Source organism: Bufo gargarizans, chromosome 10, assembly GCF_014858855.1.
Source record: "Bufo gargarizans isolate SCDJY-AF-19 chromosome 10, ASM1485885v1, whole genome shotgun sequence".
Classification (NCBI taxonomy): Eukaryota; Metazoa; Chordata; class Amphibia; order Anura; family Bufonidae; genus Bufo; species Bufo gargarizans.
Window position 1 is genome coordinate 117,541,828 of NC_058089.1, and position 13,854 is coordinate 117,555,681.

General features: G+C 46.0%; 1 protein-coding gene across 2 annotated transcripts in view; it reads right to left on the minus strand.

Moving 5' to 3' along the window:
- The window catches only part of CEP89 (centrosomal protein 89), a 93,285-nt gene that overhangs the window by 49,825 nt on the left and 29,606 nt on the right, over positions 1 to 13,854 (minus strand). For both annotated transcript variants that reach the window (XM_044270369.1, XM_044270370.1), the window contains exons 9-12: positions 9,172 to 9,222; positions 6,606 to 6,689; positions 1,876 to 1,979; positions 1,534 to 1,649 (exon numbers count right to left, since the gene is read on the minus strand). In XM_044270369.1, coding sequence (XP_044126304.1) covers positions 1,534 to 1,649; positions 1,876 to 1,979; positions 6,606 to 6,689; positions 9,172 to 9,222 — 355 coding nt within the window. The remainder of the gene's footprint in view (positions 1 to 1,533; positions 1,650 to 1,875; positions 1,980 to 6,605; positions 6,690 to 9,171; positions 9,223 to 13,854) is intronic.

Below are 13,854 nucleotides of genomic sequence, written 5' to 3' on the forward strand. Positions count from 1 at the left end.
GGGTTAATAGCAAAACAAAGCTCAATATTTATTACCCCAATTTTGCAGTATGCAGAAACACCCCATATGTGGTCGGAAGCTGCTGTATGGGTGCACAGCAGGGCTCAGAAAGGAAGGAACGCCATATGGTTTTTGGAGGGCAGATTTTGCTGGAATGGTCTTTAGGCAAAATGTTGCCTTTGAAGAGACCCCTGAGGTACCTCCACAGTGAAGACCCCTAAAAAGTGACCACATTTTGTAAACTACACCACCCAAGGAATTTTTAAGGGGTGTAGTGAGCACTTGACCCAGCAGGTGTTTCAAACAATTTATAACACTTGACTGTGAAAATGAATAATTACTTATTTTTTCTTTTATTTGTTGACTGAGCTGTGTGGGTGCAGGTCTTTTGCAGGACAGACTGTACTTTTTATCGGTACCATTTTGGGGTACATAAGACTTTTTGATCATTTGATATTATATATTATTATATATATTTAACACCATAAACGCATATAAAAAAAATAATAATCATGTTTTTTCTATGAGTACTATTTTTTTTCTGCCGATGGTCTTGTGTAAGGGCTTGTTTTTTGCGGTACGAAGTAACGTTTTCATTGGTACCATTTTGGGGTACATACAACTTTTTGATCATTTAATATTTAGTTTTTTGTGTGCATTTAACATTACTTGCTGATTTCTCCTGTATTTGGGGCTGATACAGAAGTCCCAATTACAGGGGGAATACAGCACGCAGAGAGGCTGTATAACACTATAGAGCGCTGTATATCCTCTCTACTGAGTTGATCGAAGTTTTGGAAGACCCAGCAGCTCCTGCAGTCTTCCAGCTCCGGCATTTACATGATCACTGGGGCCGGAACAGGAAGCGGCATATCGCTCACTGATCTGTATACCCAGTGCTTGTTCAGCACTGTGTATACAACCATCTAGAAGGCAGGGACACTGAGGAACCATCCCTGGCTTCTCTATGGGCTGCCCTGCTGTCACTGACAGCGAGCCCCCGACTCAGCAGCTGCATAATTAGTGTGCAGTTCCAATCTTTGAACGGATGTTCTAGAACATCCATTCAGAAAAGTCCCAACCACCAGGACGTTTATAGTCAACGGGTGGTCGGGAACTGGTTAAAGGGCATCTGTGTTGGTCCCATGCACATATATGCCGACATTGCTGAAAAAAGGCTTTAATATATACAAATGAGCCTCTAGGAGCAATGGGGGTGTTGCCGTTACACATAGAGGCTCTGCTCTCTCTGCAACTGCCGAGACCACTGCACTTTGATTGACAGGGCCTGGTGCAAGGACGTTTTCACTGTATAGCTTGTTGGTGGGATTACCGGGAGTTGGACTACCCCCAATTAGATATTAATGGCCTATCCTTAGGAATAGCATAGGTCATAAGTATTTAAAACCTGGACAATCTCTTTAACCTGGAGTTAATTGCCCATGAGAGACACTGTGTCAGGTATCAGGGCAAGCGGCAAGAAATCCATTAACCACAGCAATAAACAGGTAACTAGAACATAGGTGATCTCACCTGCCAGGACATGATTGGAGTGATTCTCTCGGCTCTTTCCTTCTTGGACCTCTAACTGCTCTGTCAAAATTCTGTTCTCCTCCATAAGGAGTTTATGTTGAGCTTGCAGTCCCTCCCTAAATGACATAGTTAAGAAAAATAATTTTCATTGTAACATAACATTATTTTCATGGAAAACGGGAAACGCTAAGTTTTTCGCGAGTCTATGTGGACCATTTCAACACCTCATCTTCTACAAAACATGTTTTTTCAAGGCAGTGATAGACATAATAGACTGAAGATCAGTGCAAAAGAAATGAATTGTCTTCATACGGTAGATTATACAAATCAATATATAATTACCACTCCTTATTGGATACTGGTCGGTCCTGGGTCAATAGTTGGTGCAATTTTTCATTCTCCTCTATCACTTCTTTAACTCTGGCTTTGAAGGTCTTCAGTTCCTCCTAATGAAGGTGGGAGAAAAAAAAATAATGAAATGAAGTCACATATGATGCAGTGAAGAGACCTCACCTTCATAAAGGCTGGGTTTACACATGGCCGTCCGGAGCGGCACATCAAAAAGTGCAAGAAATACACTGAATCCCCTTCTTGTCCTTAAACTAGGAACGATCCTAGAATGGCATCTATAGACAACTATATAGCGGTATGGCATGAAAAGCTACAGTTTCACGTATAAAGAAATAAAAGGGCCCGTGTACACGGGTGCGTTATGGCTCCGTATAACTATGAGAAGTAAGAAGCCATCATATAGGACATAATTCAGACAGACTTTGTATCTCCATAAGAGTGCCTACTGTTCAGTCCTCTGGTGTGTACATGAGGCCGGCCATGTATTTTAGAGTGGTGGGGGACTCACCGGAGGCTCCCATACACATTAGACGGTCGGTCAGCCTAGCCTCAATTGGTGGGATCGGCCAGCACTAATATGTCTACTGCCAGCTTAACGAGATTGTTTAGCTTTTATACACTTTTGGGCCTGTGGAGGGAAAACATACTTACCAGCTCCCCACCGCGTGTCCCAGTTCCCGCTCTTCAACTTCTGGGTCACATGTCATGCCCTGCTCAGGTTATGTGCGGAGGTCTGCCAGGTTAGCAGCACGTGTGTAGCCTTTTGTTTTGGAGTTGAGCTGTATCCGCCTCCCTTCAGGTGCACTGGGTGGGGTCGTTGGTATGAGTTTAAATTACGCCCACTGCCAGTGTCCTGTGCGGGGAGGGGAGGGTTTGCTGTTCCTGCTCACTCACAAAATAAGTTGGTGCTGTTTTTCTTGTGATTGTCTGTCTAAGCTGTTAGAGAGACGCCTGCCCCCTCCAGGTCCTGATGGAGCAGGCTGCCTCTTTCCCCCGTTCACCATCTTAGGGTATCTTCAGCCTAGGCACGGGGACACGTTCATTCCCACCTTCAGGGTCTGAACGTGGGCATAGAAGTCTAGGGAGAGCTGGTTGGGATTTGTCAGGAGGTGACCTTTATCCCCAGCTTCTTGCCTAGACACTTGTTTGGTTGTATTCTGTGTATCTTGTATCCTGTCCAGCGTGACATCACAGCAGTGATGTGTCCTCCATGTGGCACGTGATCCTGTGGAGAGCCACATGGGGTACACATCACAGCTGCAGCAGCATACGTAACGCCTGTCCACTCCGGAAGTCGACAAGTAGGGACTGGAGCATAAGGGATGGGGGGGGGGGGGGAAGCAACCCCTTTAAGCCCCAAGAAACTGGTTTGCATTCAGACGTAGTATTTAAATTGCATTTAAAGGTGTATTCAAATAACAAGTTATCCCCTGTCCTGTTATACCTGTGGGGGACCGACCTCTAAGACCCTTAGCAATCGTGAGAATGGGGATCCTGTGTCTTGAGTGCCCAATGCCGATTTATTCATCATTAAAGGACAGCCACAGATTGCAGAGTACAGCTTTAGGGCTCGTTTCCACGAACGTGTGCTGCCTGTTGCCGTATTGCGGCCCCCATTTGCGGATCCGCAATACAAGGGGCACCGTTCCGTGTGCATTCCGCATAACGGGTGCGGACCCATTCACTTCAAGGGGTCCGCAAATCTGGAACGGAAGCACGGAACGGAACACTATGAAGTGCTTCCTGGGGTTCCGTGCCTCTGCACCGCAAAAAGATAGAACATGCTCTATCTTTTTGCGAAACGGACGGATCGCGGACCCATTCAAGTGAATGGGTCCGCGATCCCCATATGACTGGGCCACGGTCGGTGCCCGTGCATTGCGGACCGCAATTTGCGGTCCACAGAACAGGCACGGGATTCACATGGTCGTGTGAACAAGCCCTTAGTCACATAGAGAGTGAATGAAGCGGCAGTGTGCATGCTGGTCTACTGATCCTTTCAAATGACGGACACGGGACCCCTGTTCTCATGATCTGTTGGGTTCCAGCAGTCAAACCACCGATGTTACAGATATCCCCCATCCTGTGGATAACTTATTGTTACTGGAACACCCCTTTCATAACCAGTATCCGCCTGCAGCAAAATCAAACAACGGAAATAATATTAAAAAGAATAAATATAAAAAAACTATAATCTAAGTATCTGCTGTCATACGAACGGCTCCTTATGTGTGATGTGACTGTACACCATCCTGCAAATATTCCATCTAAAGCGCAGATTTGCTTGTGCGTTTCGGTGCCTCATCATATCCAATCAGGTGGAAAAAGAAAGCCATTACTACTGGTATCATAATCACACAAATCTCCTTATCGAGGGCTTTCAAGCCTCTGAACCGCAAGTCATTTGCACATTATTAGGTTCTACAAATCCACATGAAGAGGAATATGAGCATCTCGACAGTGAGACAGCGGCTTATGGACATTTAAACTTCTGTAAATAACTAGAAACATGTCTTAACCCTTTACTGGGCTCAGGAACCCGTGCAAATCCCAGCGCAAACGGTCTGCTTTCAGCTAAGGTGATCGGCCGACTGAAGTGACTAGGAAGAGGCCCACGACTATGAAAGTCCGAAATCCATGCAAACCTAAAACTACCGTACATTTCTGGTCACAATTTCTAACTGCAGCCTGCCTCCCCCCTGAAAATAAAAGGGTCGGACATGATGAAATTCAACATGTTCAACCCTTCTCTCCCCTGTTTTCTGCAGTCATGAGTGCCCCCCCCCCCCCCCCCCCCCCATACACATAATCAACAAAATCATGCACGCTCAACCGGCAAACCGCTAACATGTATGACCAGCTATAGCTCTGAAGATGCTCCAACTTCCCTCGCAGGGACGTGTCATCCATTCAGGTATCTGGTTCTGAGTGACTCATCACTCTACCAATATAGGCAACATACAGCCAAATATACGGGAAGGGGTCAAAACTACACAGACGGCTCTTAGAGAGTTTGCCCACACCTCATCCAAAATATTCTCCTATTGCCGATTAATGCAAGTGTAGGAGAAGCTGGACATCTAGCGGCTACACATACCCCGCACCCTGCCAAAATATCGCCTGCGCGTTGATGATGAAGATGCTGCCTGCGGTTTGTGCCTCCATTAAGTGTTGTTTTAATAACTCGGCATAAAAAACAAGTTACTTTTGGTTACAAAAATGCTCCAGTTGTGGGAAATTCATTTTACTGCATTACAATTGTGCCCCCTGGTATTTAATCTGTATAGTAATGTGCGTGTGCACCTACTGAGGTGGTCGCACATGCTCAGTTCCATCCTTCAAGGCTTACCAGCCACATCTGCTGTTAGAAGCTGTGAAGGTTACAGCAGAAAGGACACACTCCCTGAAAAAGGACACATACCCTGATCTGTAGACCCCTGAGCTGCCAGCCTGCTGTAAGTTTTTTATTCCGCCACCCGCTGACGGCAGGAATTAAAATTTAAGGGCTCATGCACACGACCGGGCCTGTGCTGCGGACCGCCGTGGGGCCGCCGCATGCGGATTGCGGACCCATTCACTTGAGATTTATTCATATGTAAATGAGGGCTCGCAAGTGCCCAGGTGCGGCTTTCGGCTGCAAGTGCCCAGGCCGCTCATCCTTCTCACACAGCCCCTCCCCAGCCTGTTGCTTGGCCTGCCCTGTAAGCCTCTTACGTCATACAATTTACTGTACGAGATCCCGCATGCGCACTGTGATGACCATTGTGGGCAGCAGCATCGCTCCATGCAGTGCGCATGCGCCGGTGGGATCTCGTCCAGTACACTGGATGACGCAAAAGGCTTACAGGGCGAGCCAAGCAACAGGCTGGGGAGGGGTTATGTGCGAAGAAGGATGAGCAGCCTGAGCACTTACAGCCCGAAAGCCGCACCTGGGTACTTGCGAGCCCTCATTTACATATGAAAAAAACAGCGTTTTTTCCTTTGGTGAACATCAAAACAAAAAGGAGACAGGTACCATTTGATTCATCTATAGCATTCATGCTCAACCTGCGGCCCTCCAGCTGTTGTAAAACTACAACTCCCACAATGCCCTGCTGTAGGCTGATAGCTCTAGTCTGTTCGGGCATGCTGGGAGTTGTAGTTTTGCAACAGCTGGAGGGCCGCAGGTTGAGCATGCCTGATCTATAGTTATGATACAGCGGTATGCAGGCAAACTGTGGTGACAGACTCCCTTTAAAAGGGATTGTCCAAAGTACAGATTATTGATGACTTACCCTCAGGATAGGTGATCCTTACCAGATTGGCGGGGGTCTGAAACCCTTCACCATCAATGATCAGCTTTGTGGAGCAGTTGCGGCACCAGAAACTACACAGTGTATGGAGGTGGAAGCAGACAGCACTGTACACTGTGTGGTGGTCATGATGGAATACCGCAGCATTCAAACATCCACCGGTGGCGGAAACTACACAGTGTACGGCGCCTTCTGCTTCCAGCTCCATACAGTATGGATGCATAGTGTACATACAGTATACATGTGCAGTTTCTGGTGCCACAACTGCTTGAAATAGCTGATCAGTTGGCGTGAAGGGTGTCAGACCCCCAGCAATCTGATATTGATGACTTATTTGCGGAATAAGTGATCAATATCTTTAGCCCAGATAACTCCTTTAATGTCGGAACTTTATTTGGACTCAACTCATGCAAGTCGGTCACAACTCACCTCAAATCCCAGGATCAAATTATCCTTTTCATTAATTCGGTCTTCATATGCGAGCAACAACGGCGACAAATATTTCATATCCAGCTGCCAAGAAATAAAATGAATTCGTTACTATTAAACGCTCCAGATCTTATTTCTCATATGGATTTAACCCACGTAGAGTGCGGAACTGCTGCAAATCGCTGTACAATATGTAAAGCAGAGAAATCCCTTCCATGAAATATACATTTCAATCCAACAACATAAAAGGTCTGGGAGATCGCAGGGGTTTGGGACATCAAAATGCAATATTCAATATCAGGCTGTGAAAAAGGTCAATGTAAAGGTTGCCGCCTTATTGCAGAAATAACATGACAGGATGTTCAGCGATGAGAGAAAGCATCATTGGATTCCAACATGCAGACCTTTCACGAAGGACACAAACAAGGATTGAACAGAAGTTAAAGGCTCTTCCCTATCTGCCAAATGCTGCCTCGCTCAGGAATCATAAAGGGACAGCACCCCCAACAAGGTGCTACGGGGATGTACTATCACCAGAATCCATCAGGACCCCACGTGTGCCTGGACACTGCACAGAGGAGCGACTGGCAACCAAAGAGTGGCATTTCCACGCAAAGAAATCAAGTCTGGACTGTTATGGGCATCTGTCAGCAGTTTTGCACCTATGACACCGGCTGACCTGTTACATGTGCGCTTGGCAGCTGAAGGCATCGGTGTTGGTCCCATGTTCATATGTGGAAAATTATGTTTTGTTATATGCAAATGAGCCTCTAGGAGCAATGGGGGCGTTGTCATTACACCTAGAGGCTCAGCTCTCTCTGCAACTGCTGCGCCCTCTGCACTTCAGCTGCCAAGCGCACATGGAACAGGTCAGCCAGGTTTCATAGGTACAAATCTGCTGACAGACACCCTTCAAAGGGGGCAGTCTGTAAGTTCAAGAAATAAAAGCATCTGTAGGAAATGGAAAAAATTAAAAAAAAAAAAAATTACCTATTAAATCCAGCACCGATACTCTGTCCGACTCTGCCTGGATTATTTTTCTGAAATGATGCCATGTCAGATAGAGCAACTGCTGCATCACTGGCCTCAGCGGTGATGGTAGTGTATGTGGCACATCACCACTGGAGCCAGTGATTGGCAGCAGTGGTCACTCAGAAAACTATGAAAATGAAGACCAGTGAGGACAAACAGAGCATCGGTGTTGGAGTGGCGGGGAGTTTAACATGTGAGTATTGTAGCTTCGTGCAGAAGTTTCATGTATTGAACTCTTTAAGGAGGACCTGTCTCCTCTCCTAAATTGTTCGTTTCAGTAACTACTTGCATTCCCCATATGTTAACAATTCTGGAGCATCCATTCTTATGACTATAGATGGGTGTCACCAGCTGGCAGGTGTGTCCCTGCACAGTCCGATACCGGCAGCACTGACTGGATAATGTCAGACTGTGCAGGGACACGCCCTCAACCAGCAACACTCATCTGGACTTTCATTGCAAATCAGTCAAGTTATAACCGAATGGCACAACTTCAAGCATAAATAACGGAGAAACAGCACAGCGTACAGTCATAAGAATAGATGCTTCCAGAATTGGGGAATGCAAGTAGTCACTAAAGCAGACTAGTCAGGAGAGGGAAGAGGTGCCCTTTAAGGACGCCTGCGTTCCTGAATCGTTACGTTTAGTGTGCGAGACGCTTTTCTCTCGTCAGTGTGACCGATTGGGCTCCTGCACAGAAAGTAGGTTTTGGACACCTATCCTTGCCAGTCATGTTCTCTTTTAGGATGTGACGAAGCAGGATTAATCTTGCAAAATTATCCATGGCGGCTGATTACCCATACTACTAAGAGCATATCAAATGCAGCCAAAGTAAGGGTCCACTTCACACGTCCGCAAAATGGGTCCGCAACCGTTCTGCAACTTTGCGGACCCATTCGTTTTCAATGGGGGACGGAATGTGCTGTCCGCATACGCATTTGCGGATCCGCACTTCCGTTTCTCAAAAAAATAGAACATGCCCTATTCTTTTCTGCAATTGCGGACAAGAAAAGGCATTTTCTGTGAGAGTGCCGGCAATGTGCGGTCCGCAAAATGTGGAATGCACATTGCCGGTGTCCGTGTTTTGCGGATCCTAAATGTGATAGAAGAGTATTAAGTCTGCAATTTTCCGTCCTCTTATATACTTGTTTGTAGTTAAACTGCCGCTTTTAAAGATGATGACAAGCCGCCCTTATGCATGTGCCTAATCGCTAAGCTCCAGGGCGTGCACATAGACATCATCATGTGCAAAAGGCGCTCTACAGACAATATCAGCTTACAATCTAGATTCCCTATCAGTATGCCTAGCTCTAGCTCTGTAAAGACCTGCCCTGGAGCCACAATTTGCTGGACTATCAGGAGTATCCCGTATATTCTGCATGGTATATTAAAAGCATGCCAGAAAAGCTTTAAAAAATAAAAATTAAAAAATTAGGATTAATTGATTAAATTAAAAACTTAAATATATTTATAAAAAAAAAAAAAGGTTTTATACATTAAGGAAAGAAAAAGATGACCGACATCTAAAACTTACGAGCCATGGTGGTGGAGGTCCTCTTGAGGGTAATCCGCCGATCCTTACACCCTGAAATAGGACAAAAGGGAAACCAATTTAACTGAAGGGTGCACGATAAACGAGATGCCTTTCAAACTGTCTACAGAACATAATTACAGGGGTTTTCCCATCTTCAAGGCATATCCTTACAAAATGCCATCACTTTATGATCAGTGGGAGACCTCGCAGACCATCACTGATCTATGACACTGGCTGACCTGTTATATGTGCACTTGGCAGCTGAAGGCGTCTGTGTTGGTCCCATGTTCATGTGGGCCTTCATTGCTGAGAAAAATGATGTTTTATTATATGCAAATGAACCTCTAGGAGCAACGGAGGCGTTACCATTACACCTGGAGGCTCTGCTCTCTCTGCAACTGCTGGGCCCTCTGCACTGTGATTGACAGGGCCAGGCATGACATTTTTACACTGACTGGCCCTGTCAATGAAAGGGTCGAGGGTACAGCAATTGCAGAGAGAGCAGAGCCTCTAGGTGTAACGGTAACACCCCCTTTGCACCTAAAGGTTAATTTACATATAATAAAACATTCAATTTTCCTCAGCGATGCGGGCACATAGGAACATGGGACCGACACAGATGTCTTCAGCTGCCAAGTGCACACGTAACAGGTCAGCCAGTTTCATAGGTACAGAACTGCTGACAGATGCCCTTTAGGCTCCATTCACACATACGCAATTCCATTCCGCATTTTGCGGAACGGAATTGCAATTCTGATCCTGAAAAAAAATAGAACATGTCCTATTCTTGTCCGCAATAGCGGACAAGAATAGGCATATTCTCCTTAGTGCCGGCAATGTGTGGTCCTCAAAATGCGGAAAGCACATTGCCGCTGTCTGTGTTTTGCAGATCCGCATAATACACACGGATGTGTGAATGGACCCTTAAACAATGTGTACATGCCAGTATGCTGCATTTAATAAGGTGTCATGACGGCAATACGCAATAATCTGTAGCTGCATCAGAGGGAACAAGACGCCATCATCTGCTACTAGAAACAAAGAGGCCAAATCCACGGCCGCTCTGCTCAGACATTTTCTTTCCATTGTCTGAAAGGTTTCTAAACACAAATACATTTCTTCCAATTCTGTCAAAATCCCAATTCACGGCTCATGCTCGCGGTAAGGAGGAAAAATTATCTCAGTCTGGAGTAGTGTCCCACGGGGAGGCCGATGTGGGATCTGCTGTCAGACGGAATTAGAAGGTGGCCTGGTGACGGCGCGGCACAGTACACGGCGTACAGATCGGGACGCCTCACAGTTCAGAGAGCTTCATGCGAAGAAATCTGAAACTCAAGGCTCTTCTGCGGACGACTTCAACTAACTCCGCTCGGCGGCTCGCGTCGCAGATTTTTATATTTTTACTAAATGAAGCTTCAACTATGGCCATCAGCCCTATCGACTCTGGACTTGCAGAGGTCTCCAGATATCAAGGCCATTCTAACCCATGTGAACCTACTAGGATACGCCATCACTTTATGATCAGTGGTGGTCCGACCTCGGAAACTCCCACCTAGGGATGAAGCGGCCGCAGGGATATGGAGTGCGGCCTCTTTAGTCTTTTCCTGCAGCACAGCTCAATGCACGAAGGAGCTGCAAATGCTTTTCACTCAGCATTGATGGGTGTCCCAGAGGTCGGCCCCTTAATCATAGATTGACGGCACATCCTAGGTATAGGGCCCACCCACCCCCACCCTTTCGTTCGTTTTTTGCTTTTACGTTTTAAAGAGAAACTCTTGGATATGCAACATGCACGCCTTGGAGCATTTAGTGGCCACAGTCACAAGGCGTTTATGTGGGGCTGCTGTTTTTTAATGATTGGGCAGGGTAGCGGTGTAAAGCTGCATGTTTTTCTATTAGGAATGCCAACATGTTCCTGGAAAACCACTTAGAGGGGTCTCATTTTTGCACTTGCTAGCCTCACAGAACAAACTGGTTCCTACAGGTGTATCCAAGCACACCTCTAAGCTCAGAAATTCCCATGTACTTATACTGGCCATACTGGCCCAAATTTGCTGGGATTGTACTAAACGTTCAGAGACAATCTTGGCAAATTCAACTCAAAATCGTTGGGGTTTGGCAAATCCCACCCACGACTGGGTGTTCCAAGTCATGCCCGGGATGGAGCTTGAAGGGGTTATGCCATGATTGAAGTAAAAAATGTAAATCGTACATTATAGTACATGACTATACCTTTCTAACAAACCTAGACCCAGCCCTGTGCCGCACATTGCTCTGCTATATAATGTTCAGCCTGGCAGCTCGGGGGCGTGTCCTTTCTGCAGCAGCTCTCTCCCTGTAACTGCCACAGAACATATGGCTGGTGGCAATTGAAGATTTGAATTGAGCACGTTCGACCAGCTCAGTGAGACGGACAAAAAAAATATAGGAAAAAAGAACAAACAGAAACATTGTATTGAATAGCTCAGTGTATATACACTGCCTGTCCCAAAAAAAAAAAGTCGCCACCAAAAATATTTAGTTGGACCGCCTTTAGCTTTAATTACGGCACGCATTCGCAATGGCATTGTTTCGAGAAGCTTCTGCAATGTCACAAGATTTATTTCCATCCAGTGTTGCATTAATTTTCCCCCAAGATCTTGCATTGATGATGGGAGAGTCTGACCGCTGCACAAAGCCTTCTCCAGCACATCCCACATATTCTCAATGGGGTTCAGGTCTGGACTCTGTGGTGGCCAATCCATGTGTGACAATGATGTCTCCTGCTCCCTGAACCACTCTTTCACAATTTGAGCTCGATGAATCCTGGCATTGTCATCTTGCAATATGCCCGTGCCATCAGGGAAGAACAAATCCATTGATGGAGTAACCTGGTCCTTCAGTATGTTCAGGTAGTCGCTGACCTCATTCTTGGAGCACATACTGTTGCTGAACCTAGACCCGACCAACGGCAGCAACCCCAGAGCATAGCACTGCCCCCACAGGCTTGTACAGGAGGCACCAGGCATGACGGGTGCATCTCTTCTTACCCTGATGCGCCCATCACTCTGGAACAGGGTAAATCTGGACTCACCAGACCACATTACCTTCTTCCATTGCTCCAGAGTCCAATCTTGATGCTCCCGAGCAAATTGACGCCTTTTTTTCTGGTTTGCCTCACTGATTAGTGGTTTTCTTACGGCTACACGGCTGTTCAGTCCCAATCCCTTGAGTTCCCTTCGCATTGTGCGTGTGGAAATGCTCTTACTTTCACTATTAAACATAGCCCTGAGTTATACTGCTGTTTTTCTTCAAAGTGATCGCCGATCACGATCATTCAGGATTTTTTGCCCTGCCACATTTCTTCCTTGAATACGATGGGTCCCCACTATCCTTCCAGTTTTTAATAATGCGTTGGACAGTTATGAACCCAATTTTAGTCGTTTCTGCAATCACCTTAGATGTTTTCTCTGCTTGATGCAGCCAATGATGTGACCCTTCTCAGACAGACTAACATCTTTTCCACGACCACGAGATGTGCCTTTTGACATGGTTGTTTAAGAAATGAGAAGCAACTCCTTGCACCAGTTGGGGTTAAATAGCAGAAAGATAATCGCCCATGCAGTAATTATCCAACAGGAGGCTCAGAACTATTTGCTTAGTTAAATCCAGGCGGCGACTTTTTTTTTGGACAGGCAGTGTATACAATGTTTAATTACATGCAATTACAAATGTATTCAGATCCAGGTGCTGGGTTGAAGAATGTAGAATTATGTTTCATGACACAACCCCTTTAAATGCCCCAATTTACCGACAGAAATGTTGGTACTGTAAATATACACCAATTATATGTGGAATATGGTGTCATTCCCTTCTGAGTCTGCTGTATGGTTCACATTTTTCTAATACTGCCCCCTAGCTTTACCATTACCATTTGACAGCTCTTTCTTTAGGTTGCGGTTAACAAGCCATTTATATAGAAGGCTCAAAATGAATTGGTAAGTGAACTATGTGGTTCAGAGCTGCAAGAGTCTCTCTGGCCCCGAGGACTACATTACACTCAATGTAGAGAGATTCTGCATTATTCATCGCTAAAAACCGCTGCACAAGGAGTGCAGCTGACGGCCAGCATACTACAGCGGCGAGGGGCACAGCACGTGGCCAACGCAGAGCGCAGGCGCTCCATGCCTACCATACGTCCTCTGTTAAATGTCCCTTCAGAGAGAAGCTCCAAGGAACTCGCCTCATGCTGGAAGATGATGGGAACCGAAGTGAAATTTATTAGGGCAGAAAATGTTTTTCTTCCAGTAGAATCAATCCCGGATTAGAACGTTACAGCTACAATCGACCTTGTCAATTTCATTAGACACGGGATTCCTGCTGGGCTCATAGCAGGACAAGGAACGCGGAGAGAAGGCGCTCACGGGTCTGGCTGCTGAAGCAGACACATCGTTTCATTGTGGTATCGGCCCTTTTGCGTAGTCCAGCGGATTATTGTCTTTTCGATCGTCACATTCTCATTTACTAATGCAATTCTAAAAAAAGTTGTTCCTTCTTGAAAACAATCGTATCCGTGATCGTTAGTCCCCATACAGTTTTCCATTGTCAGCAACACAGCTCCTCTTTACACGGGATGATCACCCGACAAATAATGGCATGTTCACGCAGGGGACCGATCGGGAGTGAGCACTGGTTATTTATGTA